The following is an 18,203-nucleotide window of genomic DNA, read 5'->3' as shown; positions in this document are numbered from 1 at the left end:
CCACCATTTTGCCAAAGCTAAAAAGAGCTTTGTGGGGGTTAGCCAGTGTTATAGGCACCCCAGGCTGTTGAGGTTTCATTTTGTTAAATTTCTAGATCTTCTGTATATTTTGAGTTTGAGTCAATTTTAGAGCAAATTTAACTAGTTTTGCTTAGTTTCTGTAAATATTTTGCTCTCCAGCTTATTTGGAATTTTGAGTATTCGGGTTGCCATATCTCAAAGAAAATAGTGGAATTAGAAAAGTTTCAAAGAAGGGAGATCAAAATGATAAAGGGAAATGGGACTTGATATACCGCCTTTCTGAGGTTTTTGCAACTACATTCAAAGCGGTTTACAAATATTCAGGTACTTATTTTGTACCAGGGGCAATGGAGGGTTAAGTGACTTGCCCAGAGTCACAAGGAGCTGCAGTGGGAATTGAACTCAGTTCCCCAGGATCAAAGTCCACTGCACTAACCACTAGGCTACTCCTAAAGGATGAAACTCCTTTCATATGAGGAAAGGCTAAAGAAGTTAGGACTTCAGCTTGGAAAAGAGTCAACTGATGTGCGATATGATTGAGGTCTACAAAATCCTGAGTGGTATAGAACAGGTAAAAATGAATCTTTTTACTCTTTCAAAAATTACAAAGACTAGGGGACAGTCAAGTTACATAGAAATACTTTTAAAACAAATAGGAGGAAATATATTTTCACTCAACAAATAGTTGAACTCTAGACCTCGTTGCCAGAGGATGTGGTAACGACGGTTAGGGTATCTTTTCATTTACAAAAGGTTTGGACAAGTTCCTGTAGGAAAGGTCCGTAGTCTGCTATTGAGACCCAGACACTGCTTGCCCTGGGATTGGAAGCATAGAATGTTGGTACTGCATGCATTTCTGCTAGATACTTCAGACCTGGATTGGCCACTTTTGGAAGCAGGCTACTGGGCTAGGTGGACAAGTGGTCTGACCCAGTATGGCTAGTCTTATGTTCTTAACTAACTCCTGTCCTTCTAAAAGGTGTTCGCCACTGCCTGATATTGCTCCCATCTTCAATGACAAAGGACACAAAATCATATCCAGTGCCCAGGTCAATAATCTGATATCCACTTAAATATCTTCCAACAAGTTCCATAGGCTAAGTGCTTTGAAAATATGCCTCATAGTAGCATAGTAGATGACGGCAGAAAAAGACCTGCATGGTCCATCTAGTCTGCCCAACAAGATAAACTCATATGTGCTGCTACTTGTGTACACCTTACCTTGATTTGTATCTGCCATTTTCAGGACACAGACCGTAGAAGTCTTGCCCAGAACTAGCCCCATTTTCAGGACACAGACCGTAGAAGTCTTGCCCAGAACTAGCCCCATAGTTCTCCAGAATGGATGCCTGGAAACTGGTTACAGTTTTATAGGCTATAAATTGTCAAAAACATTTGGTAATTTTTCAACATAGAATACTTACATAAGAAAAATAAACTGTTGGTGTACTGTTTGTACATATGTATGTATATTTTTGTGTGTGTATATGTATGTTATATATCTATAGATATAGAGCAGTGTGTCAAGCCATATTACCTATGTCTCATCACTGCTCCTGTCTCTTAGGCTGCACAGTAATATGCCTTAATATTTTCACTGTTCACTTCTATGTACAAGCAACCAATATATCCGCAGAAAACTGTCATCTCAGAAATTTACATATCACTGGCTTAACTTATAACACGAGTTTAAAAAAAATATTTATCTGAGTACCTGCTCCACTGTTGCAAGATGAGTGCTTTACTTATCCTCATTATGATTCAAGCAGTGTCTCTATCTCTGGAATGTAAGTACAATTGAGCAAGGCTGGAAAGAAGTGGATGGGTCACCCTATTGTTGGGGGACACCCGATGCTGGAGCAGTTCTTCTTTGGGGAAGGGGGGGGGGGAGGAAGCTCTGGCGGAGCTGGAAGGAGGCAAGTGTGGAGGAAAATTTAAGAACTGATCAGGAGGTGGTGCCACAGCACCAATAGGGGTGCTGTGGTGTAAGTCTAAAGACTCTAGGGGACAGTCAATGAAGTTACATGGAAATACTTTTAAAACAAATAGGAGGAAGTATGGTTTGTTTGTTTTTTTCAATGAACAAATCATGGTGCCTCTATTGGTGCTATGGCGCCACCTCCTGATCAGTCCTTAAACTTTCCTCCATGCAACCCAGCAGCAAGTACAGCTAATTTCTTGCTGCTGCAGGTCCACTCCTGTGATAAGAGCCATGAGATCTTGCGGCATGTACTATGAAACTTCATTCCCAGGCAGCCTTTGGTGAAGGGCTTAAGCCCATTATTGACTGCCAACTGCAAGAAGAATTTGATGACTGAACTGGAGACAGCATGCTTGCCACCTCCTAGAGTTTCAAAAACTCATATAGACCCCATGGGAAGGGGGAAGAATCAGTCTCCTAAATCTTCCATGACGACCCTCAGCTTCTTCCAACAGTACTGAGACACCTCTCCTTCAGCCCTCCCCCTCCAAACTCCTTGCAAGCCTCTGACACCTCTCTTCTATTACATCTCCCAGATGCTCTTCATTCAAACTCACCTTAGACACCTTTCCCCTCCCACTGCACCACCATCCCAGGCAGAATCCTTTTCAGACCAGGCCCTTCCACACACACAGGTTGCACCTGAGACTCTTTTCAATCTAGTCACTTACACACACATCCCTCTACAGGCGTATGTTAGACATTCATCTACAGCAGACAACTCCATAGCCTCAAAAATTGTCAGATAAAATGCTATGATGATAACTCATGCTGTTATTAGGGATGAAGAACCCAAAATTTTTGTTTTTGTGTTTGTTTCCCATGTCATGTGGAAATTGTTAATTTTGTTATAGTTGTAATTCATTTTTCACTTTGAGAGCAATGTTAAGTAAGAGGGGTCTGAAATGTAAAAGACTGAAGTTTGTGGGGGTTTTTTTATTTTGTTTTGTGTTTGTTTGTTTTTTTTTTTGGAGGGGGTATGTAATTTTCTGAAATGCATGATTTTTTTTTTTGTTTTTTAAGTACCACTGAATAAACTTGAAATGTGACTGAATGAGGCTGAGAAAATTTTCAAATGGCCTGGGAACCCAAGGGGTAACTAACTGCATTACTAGTAAATAATAAAACCCCTTTTTCTCTTATGTTAAGTTGGATTGTATACTGTCTTTTTTACATAGGAAATATACCATATCTGTTTGTTTGTTTTTTTTCTGTAGTGGAGGATAGACAGTGCAGCAACATCTACGTATGAAATAGGAAACCCTCCTGATTATCGAGGCCAGGCGTGCATGAGGAAGCATGGCATTAACATGAATCATATTGCCAGGCAGGTACTGTACTCTAATTTACTTCCAATATGTAGTTTGTCATCTGTGTTTTGTATTGCAGTGGATGATAGACAGTGGTGCTGTTTCTGACTGGAATGTGGGAAGCTCCCCTGATGGAAGGGCGCTAAGCTGTCTAAGAAAGTATGACATTGAGACTTCCCATAGAGCAAGACAGGTATACCTGAGCATTTTGTTTCTCTTGTACATTTGAGAATGGTAATTGCTAATGGTACCATCAGCTGATCAGTCAAATGACTATGTTGAATGAAAATGCATTTGCAGTTAAATGTAATTTCATAAAATCTCAAAACAAACTGTTTTTGTTGTACAAGCTCAGCATGGAAAACAAATCATAATGAAATATGAAGTACAAATATAGTCTACCAGTAAAGGGTAAAGACAAATCACAATTTAAAATAAAACAACATAAAGAAGCCACAGTGTAACATCCATAGACAGTTCCTTACTGATGAGCATCATTATTTTCAGGGGATGTGGATGTTTCCTGTGCTGCCTTGCTATAATTAGTGAACTCTGCTGGGTCGTAAAACTATACTTAACAGCATGATATATGATCACCTATTTACAGGGGAAACTAAGTCAAGAGCACCAGGTTTGATCACCACAGACTGTATGAGAAGAAATTTGCCTGGCCCAAGTAGATGTAATCACATCAGGAAAACTTCAGGCTTTCATATTACAAAATATGGGGTATGATGGCGCCTTAATAAACAAACCCCTAAAGCATCTATATGATGAAGTAAAATTTAGGAGAAATACTGTTTGGGTGCATAACTAAAGTATCAATGTTAAAGTCCTCTCAGAAATGAATCCATAAATGCAGTAAGATCTTGTTTTTGATTATGGTCATGAACCGTCCTATAAACAATAGGGTGTGTTTGCACATGCATCCAAAGTTCCTTCCTAAGACAGATATCCTTACCCTCTTCTGTCTTAACCACTCAATCATCCTGACAATGTTTTCTCCTAAGTCACATGCCCGCAATGAATGTGCCTTATACATTGTGATTTGAAGAGCCTTAACGTTCAACTTAGTGGATTAAAACCTTTAGAAAACCTTTCTCAATTTCTTTTTTTTTTAATCCCCCCCCCCCCCCCAAAAAAAAAAAAAAATGAGTCAGTTATCACATAGACATAGTTCTGCTCTAGTAGTTGTTTGGGGGTAAATTAGCTGCTAAAAGTAATTTTTCCTATTTACATTTTCCTTTCCTCTGTCCCCCTTTTATTGCTACCCCCTTCAACTTTCCTCTTCCCCTCCCCCCCCCCCCCCCCCCCCAATTTTTTTTTGTTCAGTTTGTTTGCATACGTTTGCCATGGTGAACTGTCAGTAGTTTCAAAAGATGCTCTTTGGCCATTTTGGACAGATGCTATCTTCTACAGATGTCTGAGGCAGGGCCATAATATCCCAGCTTTATCGTGTTGCATATACGTGTTGCCAAGAGTATGATATGTCGGGACTTAGGGCCTGCTATCTCCTCCATCAGGTATTACTCTCTGCAGCGGGGAACTGGTGATAAGAACATTTCAAGTGAGTCACAGGTCTGTGTCCTACTGGTCTGTAGAGAGAGCAGAGGCTGTGCTATCCCTAGGGGTGAATGTTCCACAAAGGATAAGGAAACAGTCACACCTAATAAATTAGCATCGTAGAAAGGAGTTCACCAGAAAAAAAAAATAGATTCCATTCATTGCAGGGAACAGCTGAAGTAGCATATGAACTATTGGTATAAGAAAAGCTCTTGCAGCATACCTTGATGCCAAGAACTACTGTGAGGACAGCCATTGGCAGGAATTCTGGCATATGCCAGAAGTATGCTCAATGCCAAAACTGTAGCCAACAGTCAGCATGTTCTGTGCCAAATATTGTCCCTGAACCTTCAGAGCAACCAGTTCCTGTCTTTGGTTCCAGATGCTGCTGGCTCCCTCACCTAGTCTTCTGCAGCCCTCCAAAGAATAATTCCATAATGAATCATTTGGGAAGTTGTAAATATATTTTCAGTGAGATATGGCAGTCCTATTTCCAATGAAAGAAGTAGTCATTTATTTTTCTTTTAATTTAATTATATTTCACTCATATCTTTTTTATTGATAACACAAGGTGAGCTACGTTCAGTTACTGTAGGTATTTTCCTGTCCTCAATAGGACTTAAATCTAAGTTTGAACCTGGGGCAATAGAAGATTAAATGACTTGCCCAATATCTCAAGGAGGATCAGCTGAATTTGAACCCTGGCTTCCCTAGTTCTCAGGATGTTGCCATAACCAATAGGCTGCTACTCTGCTCCAGTGATACCTGTACAGAGGTTCTCCAAGGCCTGTATCTCCACTGTACAGTGAAATTGCCAACAATGAATTTAAAACCTAAGGAGTTTGAAGCTCCAGAATTAATCTTATTGAAGTCTTCCATTCTGGCAAAAACAAACTTTGTTCTACAGCAGCCAGAACAGCAAAGAATGATCACTGAAATGGGAACCTCAAATGTGTTCAGACCAGGCTTGCCTAAGTCAGTCCTCAAGGGCTGAAAACTGATCAGATTTTCAGGATATCCCTAATGATTATACATGATCATCTAGTGCATATACTCTACTTTCTAGTTACAATATATCTCTTATTTAAGTAACTGTTACACATTTCTTTAATTGCAAAATACTTTATTCAATATCCCAAATGGATAAAAGATCAGTTTTCTTCAATATCAACCATACACCCTCCACATTCATTCCAATCTAATAGTAATACAGTCTTCTAACATTCCCTCTGTTATTGGAAATTCACTTCCACAAAGCTTTATCATTTGTTTTTATAAAGCAGTTTTACTTGATGATTTTCTTCAATCTCGGAGAAAATACTTTTAATTCAGTAGTTCTTACTTTATACAGTGCTATTTATCTAAGTGAAACTCTTAAATGTGTAACATTCTGCTGTTCCAGAGTTCACTATATTCAATAGGGCAACCTTGTACACTTTAAAATAACTTCCTCCGTCATATTTTCTTAGGCAAAAATCTATCGTTTCAATTTGTCTTATCTTTTGATCCAGATGTCCTTGTTAAAATACTTTAGTTCTGGAGATGTAGGAGTGTGGAAAAATTTTGGAGAGCTATTACATCCTATGTATCACAGATATGGAACACGATTTGGACATATGACGTTGCCTTATTTGGACATCCAAGGTTGGGCACACCCAGTCCCAGGGGGTTTAGAGACTTTGTGTCTAAGGCTACTATTACGGCCAAGCAGGTTATCTTGTCAGAGTGGATTTCAACCAAACCACCTACCAGGCAACTTTGGAGAGTCAAGATGTTGTACTTAATGTGACTAGAGCGGCAAGGGAATCACGACCTGGACTCAATGACAGGGAAGAAATTTCAACAATGCTGGGCTCCCTTTTGGTTGACACTCACCCAAGCAGCCCGGAGTCACCTATTGAACCTTTAAGAACAGTTTGTGGAATAAGTGATGCGTGAGGAGGTTTAATTATGACTAATGTTTCTGATGATGTGAAGGAATGGAGGGGAGGTCGTTTAAGATAGTGGGGGGGGGGGGGGGCTTTGGGGGGGTGGAAGGGGGAGGGAAAGGGAAGAAAGAAAGGCAATATCGTTGGAATACTGTTAATTTGGCAAAGAGAAGAGGCTGAAAAGAATGTCTGTACATATCACGTTTCTCCTCGACATGAATTGAAAATGTTGAGGGTGTTGTTATATTGAGATATTTGCCTTAATAAAAAAGATTGAAGCATAAATACTTTAGTTCACTGAGCAGTTTTGTCTCATGTGCGGGATCAACATCGGTGTTCACTTGGTTTGTCCTGCTTTCAGTTACACACTGCCGATATTAGTCTGTTTGATATACACTGTTTATCACTCAATATATACAGTCTTATTAATAGACATTAATTCTTGTTGCACTTTCAGTATATCAACTAAGTTCTCAGCTGTATTTCTCCCATATGGAGCTTGTTTTTAATCACCGTGAGGGCTTTATCATACCTTGTATCTTTCTCATATTTTCCTTATTTGTTTACACTTGAATATTACTACAGTTTGTTTTCCCATCATTTGGTGATATCAGTATAATGCTTTTAATATACTATTTCTTATTTGTCTGCATTTGGGGCATTACTATAGTCATCTCCGTAGTGAAGCTTGTTTTTAATCACCTTAAGCACTTTATCTTACACCTTATATGTTTCTCATATGCCCCTTATTTGTTTACACTTGAGTATTACCACAGTTTCTTTTCCCCATTGTTTGGCGATATCAACATAATGTTTTCAGTTTACTTATTTCAATTCACTTATTTCATATTTGTTGACATTTGGGCATTACTATAGTCAACTCCCTAATGATTAGTAGTAATCACCTACTATTTTACATGGTTTATTTCATTACCTGTCACTTATTTACACATTATCTTTTCTGGGCTACATTATGCAAGCTTTTCAATTTGGTATTAGAACAACAGACACATGTTCTTTTTATAGACCTCCTTGAGAGGTACATATGCACTTGATTTTCAATGAAAATATATATTGATTCACATAGATTTTCACACATTGACTTATGTTTCTGAATATATCATGTGTCATTATATTTTGAGTAGATTTATATGTTGTTTGGTATGAGATACACGTTGATACATTCTGCAGGTGTGTATTTGTATATAGGATGTACTATTTTGTTTGAATTGAGGTGTTGACCACCTTGACATAACCATCTTTATTCATTCAGATTGTATAGTGTTCTCTTGTGTAATTGTAGAGAACAATAACCATTTTATCTTGGTAAGATTTTAACTCTTATCTGTGATGACTGTTTTCTACTTTTATACTCAAAGATATGTTTCTTATCTCAATTTTATTGTTTGAGTTTTATTTTCTTGATCGTCATTTTTGCAAAAGCTCCTGAGACAGGCCGGTTGGCCAAAACATTACCATTTTGAGTCTTTTAAGCTACACAATAAATCTAGACTATTTAAGCATCATCAAGAGACCATAATTTTGTGTCATCTTTGCTGTGCCCTATGTGTTTATATTTCTCTTACACCAGGGTTATTTACTTAAGCAGGCACAGTCAAATTGCTGCAAGGTGCTTCAGTTGCTTGTCCCACAGCTCCTCCAGCTCCTAAGAGATCTTGTTTAGACCTCCAGGAGTGGGAAGATGAGTCTGTCTCTGCTTCTTATCTGATGTGACCTCAGTCTATTCAGAGAAGCCAGCTTTAGAGGGAGATGATCCAAAAGTACTCGGGTTGTTCCATAAAGATGGTGGTGCTTACCATTGAGGAACCTTCTTCGGCATCGGGTGTACCACCTTCATCTGTTGTAAGGGGGCTTAGAGGTCCTTATAAGACCTTCCTGATGCATTCAGACTTAAAGACCTGATTACATCAGAAGAGGTCTCACCAGATGTGGGGCAGAGAGTGGGAAGGGCCATGGCTTGCCTCTTTCCATTAGTTCCATAGGAGAAAGATAAATTGCAACTTCCCAGCGTGGGCTTCCTTGTTACGACAGTGACTAAGACTACCTTGCCAGTGGATAGGAAGCTAGAAATCACTAAAACAAGCCTTAAAAGTAACCTCTTTAGGCCTTCAAGTGACAGTGTGCAGCTTGTTCCTGGTAAGAGGATGCCTGAAGTGGCATCAGCAACCTAAGATGGGTGCCATAATACCCAGCAGGAAGCGGGGTTGGCCTACTTGCGGATACTATTGACATGTTACGGCCCACAGTATGTCTTGGGCTGTCATAGCAGGTGGGTAACTCTGGTTGCGGCATTGGGCAATGAATGCAGTGTAAGTCGTGTCTAGTTAAACTACCCTTTCAGGGCACCTGGCCTGTTTGAGAAGATCTCCATAATTTGGTGGAAGAACTGGGGTGAACTAGCCACAGTGGGTTCTGGAGGATAAGCTTGAAAGCCTCTGGTCATCTGTCTCAGGGGCTCTCAGTTTCAAGACGGCAGATGTTCCGCCTGATCGTCAGCAGTATGGTCAGAAGTACCGCTTTCAGGCACACACAGTCCTTCTTTTGTACAGACAGGAAGTCTTCCTTCAATTCAGCCTAGTGCCAATGCCTCCAGAGCATCAACAGTGTGCAAGGCTGGTCCACTCCAGTGCGAGCCACGTCTTAAGAGTTTCACAGAAGAGTGTGTTTTGGATATTATTACAGAAAGTTACAAGTTGGGCATTCCCACCCAGTTGGCTCCTCTAGTCTTGCAGTCTCCTTGGCAAAAGGGAACCAAGGCAGTCAAGGTTCAGGCCACCGTAGATTCCTTGCTAGTGCTCTGGGCCATTGTTCCAGTTCCCCAGGCCAAACAGGAACAAGGCAGATACTCCATCTATGTTACTGTTGCACAGAAGGAAGGCTCTTTTGTCCGGCCTTAGATCTCAAAGCTCTAAATTGCTGTTTGAGTGTCCTGCTTTTGCATGGAGACATATAGAGCAGTCCTAGCCTTAGTGATACTTGATAATGGTCTTTCCTTGTTATTTTTGGGACATCGACAGTAGAAGTCCACCTAGCTATATCCTTATGTTCCAGCTACTGAAGTTGCCATCAAGTCTATCCAAATCAGTCTTGTCTATTTGCAGGACACAGACTGTAAAATCTGCCCGGCACTGTTTCTCGCCTTTCCAAATTAGTGGAGTTTCTGTCAAAGCTCTCTACAGCCAACCTAAACTGGATTGCTATATGCAGGACTCAAACTGTGTACAAGCCAAGCCCCAGCACCGGCCTTAGATATACAGCCAGAGTTGCCATCTAAGCACCACTTGACATGCAAACATATATGCAACCCTTTAAGTTTTGTTTTTTTTCATACCATTTCATTTTCTAATTAGAGAATCCTGTGTTTATCCACGCCGTTTTGAATTCCACACAGTTCTCTCCTCCTCCTCCCCCCCCCCCCCCCCCCCCCGCCACCCGCACCTCTCCGGGAGGGCATTCCAGGGCATCAACCACCTCTCCCATGAAAAAGAATTTTCTGACAATTTCTCAAGTCTACCAACCTGCAACCTAAATCATGTCCTGTAGTTTTTACCATTTTCCCTTCTCTGGAAAATATTTATACATTAATACCTTCAAGTATTTAAACATTTGGTATCGTATCTCCTTTGTCCCTCCTCTTCTCTAGGGTATACTTATTCATGTCTTCTAGTCTCATCTCATACGCATTTTGGTGCAAACCCCATATCATTTTTGTCGCCTTCTCTGGACCGCTTCACGTTGTCTTACATCTCTAGCAAGATACGAACACAATACTTTGTGGGGCCTCACCAATGACTTGTACAGGGACATCAACACCACCTTCTGCTGGCTACACCTCACTATACAGCCTAGCATCCTTCTGGCTACATCCACTTCCTTGTTCACACTGTTTTGTCATTTTCAGATCCTCAGTACTATCACACCAAGGTCCTTCTCCCTGACTGTTCATAGCAGCCTCTCACCGCCTAACACATGTCTCCCTTGGTTTCTACTCTAAGTTCATCACTCTGGGGGTGTCCACTCTATTACAGATATTGGTATCATCATCAAAAAGGCAAACCTTATCTTCTAACCCTTCGGCAATGTTGCTCCAAATATATGAAACAGAATCGGCCCCAGCACCAATCCTTGAGGACACTCCACTATTCACCTTTCCTTCCTCCGAGTGAATTGTATTAACCACCAACTTCTGATATCTGTCAACCAGTTCCTAATCCAATTCATCACTTTGGATCCTAACTTCAGCCTGTCAAGTTTATTCAAGAGCCTCCTATGAGGAACCATATTGAATGCTTTGCTGAAATCTAAGTAGATTACATCTAGCGCACGTCCTCTATCCAATTCTCTGGTCACCCAGTCAAAGAATTCACACCTTGATGCACTAAAGTCCCGTTAAAGCACCGCTCTCTATTTCCAACTCAGTAAAAATTGCAGAGTTGGAAATAGCCAGCGATGCTCAGAAGAAACGGGAGGCAAATGAGCTGGTCACAAAAACGGACAAGCTGCGTGTATGAAAGCAGTTGGTAGCCCCCCCCCCACCCCCACACACACACTTTTAGACCCATTAGGATGTTTAGAGACTCCTTTGTCGTCTTCCTTTTTTTCCTCTGCTTGTTAGAGGATTTGTTCTCTCTCAAGTGGGACTGTCTTCTCTGGGGGCTCTTAGCTGCCATTATCTTGCCATCAGCAGCAGATGAATCCATTAACTGATGGGTTGTATCTGCCTACCAGCAGGTGGAGATAGAGAACACTGAAAACCACAGTGACCCTTGGACGGCTAGCCCCCAACTGCCTTCAGTATTTCTCTATCTCCCAGCAGGTGTGGACGTAGCTTGATCAGCTCCTGGATTTCAGACTGCCTGGGGTGGCTCCTATGCTTTGCCTGTTGAGCAGGGGTGTTGTGGCTGGTGGTGCCCACTTTAAAGGCATAGGTTCGCCCTTTCCCTGCCTTACCCATTCCCTTGCCTCCCGGAGTCCCTCTGTTGCTGCCTGCCTCCAACTTTCCTCACAGCGTTAAAAAAAAAAGCGTGCTTTTACTGCGTGGCTGTTATGAGGCTTTTTCCAGAGATTCTGGTTCTGCGCAGCTTGACCGGAGCTTGTTGACTCGGTCTTCTGAGGTGAGAGTGGTGCCCAGCTCCTCCAGGGAGGGTCCCACAGACGCCGTTCTGAACGGGGTAAGTTTTGGCGCGAAGCCGACATTTTATTGCCATATTTCCGTCCAGTCGGGCGATGGCTGCTGAGGGAGTTAAGCGCTGCTCCTGTTGTGGTAAACGCAGATCAGCAGCGGGGCTGTGTAAAACGTGCTCCTTAGACGCTCATTCTAGTATGAGCATGGCGAGCGATGTTTCTTCCTGCTCGATGAAGCTGGCAGCGGGCGCCATTTTGGAAGTGCCGCATGTCTCGACCCTCGTGGTTGCGGAGGAGGCTGAGTGCAGGGGGACACCTCGTTTAGAGGCTGCCAGAGGAGCTCCTACATCCGTTCTTCTCCTAATTCGGAGGCGGAGAGTAGCTCATTTAAATAACTTAGCATGCAACTATCATTAACAGCTACTGTGACAGGAAAAAAGCTCACAGACCCCCTTTCTGCATGTCTCGCTGAACTCTATGCTCGCTTAACTGGCTGCAACCAGTATAAAAACACACACAGCTAGAACATTAATTTTTGTGTATCTGGGCACGATTTACCTTTGGTAAAACCATGTTATCTCAGATCATGTAGAGAACCCACCAGACGGAGATTACAAGGGGCCACCCTTTCTTGGAAAAACATTCAGCTTCCCCCCTACCAGTAGGTCACCCAGAATGGATACTTTGACAGCAGCTATGCTCTCCTATAGCCAGTCCAAAGCTTGCCCCATTTTTGCCTGAGGATCAGGTTGTGACTTATGGATGTTGCTGGCAGGCCCAAGGAAGCTGGGACTGGGGCTGCTGTTGAGGATGGGTGGAAGAAGTAAACCTACAACTCAGAGTAAGGAGTGAACCTCCAGTAGTGCCAGTGAACCTCCTAGTAGTGGAGGCCGCAGAAGGCAGCCACCGAGAAAAGGGACTGGATAATGTCAGTGTGCTTCTTGATGAGGCTAGCAACATCCTTCACCTTGTCCCCAAAAAGGTTGTCTCTCGGCAAGAATGTCTACCAGCCTCTCCGAGACACAGCCAAGAGAGTCTGCGCATCCCACACACTAACCTAAAGTAGGGAGTCTGGATGCAATATCAAACGCATATGTGCCCTTGGGGCACGCTCTCAATTGGCAGCTTAACACCTCCAGATTGTTCACCACAACAGTCTCTCTTCATCACTCAGCACAAGCAAGGAACTTTCTGCCTTCAGGTCCATGCAGTCGAGCCCATCCCACCAGGGCAGAAGGGGCAGGAATTCTATTCCAGGTACTTCTGTTACCTGTTCTAGACGTAAGGACCCTGAACACATATTTGGTCAAAGAAAAGTTCATGATGGTTTCCCTGGGTGCCCTTCTTCCCATGATTCAAGAAACGATTGGCTTTGCTCTCTGGATTTTAAGGATGCATATACTTGCATCCAGATACTCAGTCACCAGAAGTATCTCTCTGATTTCTGATAGGGAAGCACTGTTACCAGTATTGCATCCTACCTTTTGACCTCATGTCTGCTCCCAGAGTCTTTACCAAGTGCCTCACAGTAGTCGCAGCATCGCTAGGCAGACTGGGAGTCTGTGTGTCCCTACCTGGATGGCTAATTGATCAAGAGCACGTTGCAAGAAGGAGCAAAAGAGTCTGTTCAAAGAACTATCTGGGTACTGGAACTACCAGGGTTTGTTATATATTACCCCAGGTCCCACTGCAGTCTGTTCTTGGAATTCATGGAAGCCCTGCTTGATACAGTGCAAACTCGCGCTTTCCTCCCCCCCAAGTGAGAGCAGATGCATTGGTGATGCTCACCTCACTGGCTGCAGCAGCAAGCAGGTCACAGCTTGGCAGATGTTGAGATTGCTAGGCCACATGACCTCCAGAGTGCGTGTCACTCCCTTGGCTCGCCTCTATTTGAGAGAGGCCCAGTGAGCTCTGGCATCCCAGTGGTCTCCAGCTACGGGGAACCTAGCGGATATCCTCCGAGTCCCTCCAAAGCTACTTCATTCCCTACTCTGATGGACAATTCAGTCGAATTTGACCATGAGGCCTCCCATTCCAAGTTCTACCTCCTCAAAAGGTGTTAACAACAGATGCATCCAACCTCAGATGAGGAGCTTTTGTGGATGGGCTTCACACCCAAGGGACATGATCTGCTGAGGAAACAGATTTTCACGTCAACCTCCGGAGCTAAGGGCCATTTGGAATGCTCAAAAGGCTTTCAGAGATTGGCTGATGATCCAAATTGTTCTCATTCAAACTGACAACCAGGTTGTGATTGTACTATGAACAAGCAGGGGGGTACGGGATCCTATCCCTTGTGTCAGGAAACAGTGAGGATGTGGCAGTGAGCCATCCTTCACAGTATGGTTCTGTGGGCTACATACCTGGCCAGCAAGGAGAATAGCCTGATGGACAGACTGAGCAGGGTAATGCAGTGTAAGTGGTTGTTCCATTATAGTAAGTGGTTGATCCCGCTGAACAACGAGCCTTCTCATATTTTTGGCAGTGTGCATGTTCCATTTCAGAGCTCCCATTGTAGAATTCTTTGCCAGCTGAACTGTGGCTTTGATTCCCATCTTCTAAGATTTAAGAAAAAGCTTAAGGCATTTCTCTTTTTGGTAGCTTCTGAACATGTATCATAAATTGATGGGCTGTGGTATTTTTCACTATTTTATTTTAGAGGCAAGTCTGGTTTGCTGTAATACAATGGTGTTTGTGATCTGTTAATGGAATTGAAGAAGGAATACAAGTTTTCAATTAAATTGCATCCTTGCTGTGGAATGTGTTGCTTCAGAGAATGAGTTGGTTTTGTGAGATTTTGGTAAGCATGTGAAGATATGGTTGTTTACTCAGTCTTATGGGTGATTATGAATGGTAGGAGACTTATGATTTCATCTGATGTTCTATGTAACTTTTTGTATTTGTAGTTATTCTTTTGTGTTCACTTAGCATCTGCTAAGAGAATTTAAATGAAATGGGGCATTGAGTTCTGAGTGAAGTAGCTTTGCAGGAAAGATGACAGATGCGTGGCATGGACTCCTGTAGGCAGTGAGGCCTCTGATAGGTTGTTTTTTGTTTTTCCAGATCCATGCACATGCACAGTCTAAGCATATATGTGCATTTAAGAGCATAGGTTGCTTAAGATCCAGATGGAACTTCTTACGTTGGCTCATCTGCTTCACAAGAAAATTATGGCCCAGCAAGAACTGGATGTACAATTCAAGATAAAATTAATAGCAATATATTAATGAAAGAGTACTTAAAATTAAATGAAGTATGTACTTTTATTATAGGCTGCCATCTTATGTTATATAGAGTTTACATCTATTCTGTTTAAAACACTTTATTTAATACAGAGTAGTAAATGGCTTAATTGTAATTTTAAGTGTATTCTTATTGCTAGGTTACCAAAGATGATTTCCTTACTTATGATTATATATTGTGCATGGATGAAAGTAATCTAAGGTAAGTAATATATAATTCACAATTTTTGCTTGTGGTCTTTAGTCAGTTGTTGAAATTTTTTATTGATTCAAAGTCCTCTTTACTCAGCACTACCTCATTACATAATGGTAGTCATCAGGAAGGGATGTGAGGTGGCAAATATTTTTCATGATTAGCCTAGAAATTGAGCAAAGAAAGGAATGGCTACATCTAGAATGCTTAATCATGAAACATTTGAATGAAGGATTTTAGATTAAGCATTTTATATTGTTTTTACTTTGCAAAATGTCTTGATAGATAGAGATATTCTTTGAATTTGTGACAAGTAGTAGTATCATGTAGAGTTTTGCTTTATTGCTTTATCTTGACATACCACCTTCTATAAATACCTGAAAATATATATACTACTACAAGTAATACATAAAATCAAAACCATAATCAAATACCTAACAATTATTCTGAATATCATCTGACACCTTGTTTGTGTCAGGCTGGAAATACTATTATGAAAAGACACATTTTAAGGTTTTGTTTTTCCCAAAAAGGCAAAAAAAAGCATTTTTTTCCAAATGTCTGAAGATAGACCATTCTGTAACAAGGGAAATTAACAACCGAATACAGTATTTATTAGACAATCTAACCTGTTAAGATCATAAAAAGTTCTTGTTTCGATGAGCAAAAAGTTTGGTTTAGTGTATAGTAACATTTCATTCAGTAAGCTAGCACTGATTGCACGATCGTAAGCCTCTGTACCCACAGGGATCTTTGCTGCAGTATTCTGCAACTGTTGTAACTTTTTTTTTTTTTTTTTTTTTTTTTTCAAATCGTTCTTGACAGTACCTGTTGTAGAGTGTTAAAATAGTCAATTCTGCTAATATTAAGTTTGAATTATGAGTTCCAAGTCTGAAAAAAACAATTGGGTGCAGTTGCCTCATTTGTATGGTATACCAGTGGAAGAGGATCCTCCAGAGCATACACAAAAAGTGCAATGGGAGAGATGAGAAGAAAACCAAGACAGCATGGAGCCCAGAAGTCCAAGTGAGGAGCAGATGGTGATCAACAGTGTCAAAAGCTGCAGATAGGTCAAGAAGGATGAGAACTGAGTAAAGGCCCTTGGGTCTGACCTATCCATTTTAACAGAGTTTAACTGGACTCCTAAATTTTAGTTCTCTCTAGATTCTAAATATACATAATTTCTTTTAGTCAAATACAGTGGAGTACAGTTTTGAGCCAGCCAAAACAATGCATACTGATGGGTTAAGTTTTTAATCTATGGAAGTCTAACCATTGTATAGGATCATTGAGACAACCATTAAATGGCTACCGTGTTGCTGTTTGATCACCCTCCATGTTCACAATATGCTACTATGTCATCTGCAGAGAAATAACAATCCAATCTGAGCATATGGATCAAGATAAGTAAAGAATGTACATATAATTCAATAACATGGGTGACAGCAATGATCTCTTGGGGGGGGGGGGGGGGGAACGCACAAGCCAAGGACCTAAAGGTTGGAACCATCTTTCCCTGTTTCACTGAATGACCTCTCAGAAACAAACGGTTTAAATCTTAATATGACTGAATAGTGTGCTACAATATCCATAGCCTCTTACTGCTGAAACAAAGATTATTGGTAACAGTGTCAGACTAAGTGGGTCCAGGAGTGCTAAAAGTGTATCCAGTCCCTTTTCTACCTGTCTTCAGTGGCTACTAAAATGCTCTGTGCCATATCCCTTTCTAAACCCAGATTGTCATGGATAAGAATACCTGTGTGTGTTGTATTTTTAGTCTCTTCATTAATGATCCAAATCTTTCAGCTATTTTCCCAAGAAAAGGAAGATTGGACACTCATTTACAAAGGCATGTCAAGTCTAATCTTTTATTCTTTCCAACCTAATGGAAGTTGGACCACTAGAGATATTTTGCTCGGGAAGGAGGTTGGGGTCCATTGAACCATCAGAAATCTTTGGTTCTGAGGGGGTCCACTGGACCACCATGGTTCTTTTTGGGGGTCTGACGGTGGTCAGGAGGGGCGAGGTAGGGAGCACAAGCAGGCAGCCTTGGCAGCTGCCTTGGTTTTCCTCCTGTCCGACAGCTCCAGAGCTGCTGTAAAGTCTAGCTCGTTAAACCTAAGCGCTCTGGAGCTGGACATTGCATGGCATTCTCATTATAATACTAATGAGCTTGTAATATGTTTGCATAGGGTTCTCAGTAGCTGCTAATGGCACACATTAGAGCCACAGAAAACCCATTTGTGCATTACTTGCTAAATAATGTTTGCTATAGACTGGCTACAACCGGTCTAAAGCAAACGTTGAAAGCTTGGTTACCTTTGTGCATCAGCTCCTAAGAATTCTAGAAAATAGAGGTTTTGATCAACTGGGACATCTCCATTTCAACCAATAAAAACTGGACATAATGATTAAAAAAAAATACCGAGCATCGTTAATCATAGGAGTCTGTCTCAAACAGGTACTCTGTGAATCATGTGAAGATCCTCAAGTACCAAGAAGAGCAGTGAGAGACTAAGAAAATGTGACAGAAAGATACTGAAATTTCCATCATTTTGGGTGCCAAAGGCCTGATTAAAAATAATTTTCAAGCACACCTACATCGGTTGCCTTTACATGTTATATCTTAGGAACTCCAGAAGGAAGCACTATGGTGAGCATTTAACAGTAAATTTGAGAGACACAGATCATACTCCACATGCCCAGGCTTAAGAGTGAGATTCATTACTGTCATAGTATATGTAAGACTAATCCATTTTGAGACGTTGAGGCGTATTTTCAAAGCAGTTAGACTTGCAAAGTTCCATAGTGGCCTATGTA

The 18,203-nt window shown here is 41.4% G+C and overlaps 1 protein-coding gene across 1 annotated transcript in view; it reads left to right on the top strand.

Annotated features, from left to right (window-relative positions):
- Positions 1–18,203, top strand: part of LOC115467181 (low molecular weight phosphotyrosine protein phosphatase-like) — a 31,580-nt gene that overhangs the window by 5,420 nt on the left and 7,957 nt on the right. Inside the window, exons 2-4 of the mRNA XM_030198929.1 lie at positions 644–647; positions 3,220–3,333; positions 15,331–15,392. Of these exons, the coding sequence (XP_030054789.1) occupies positions 3,292–3,333; positions 15,331–15,392 (104 nt within the window). The 5' untranslated portion in view covers positions 644–647; positions 3,220–3,291. The remainder of the gene's footprint in view (positions 1–643; positions 648–3,219; positions 3,334–15,330; positions 15,393–18,203) is intronic.

The sequence above is a fragment of the Microcaecilia unicolor genome, chromosome 3 (genome assembly GCF_901765095.1).
Source record: "Microcaecilia unicolor chromosome 3, aMicUni1.1, whole genome shotgun sequence".
In the NCBI taxonomy this organism is placed as follows: Eukaryota; Metazoa; Chordata; class Amphibia; order Gymnophiona; family Siphonopidae; genus Microcaecilia; species Microcaecilia unicolor.
Note: the sequence above shows the minus strand (reverse complement) of the source record. Positions and strands in the feature narration are given on the sequence as shown.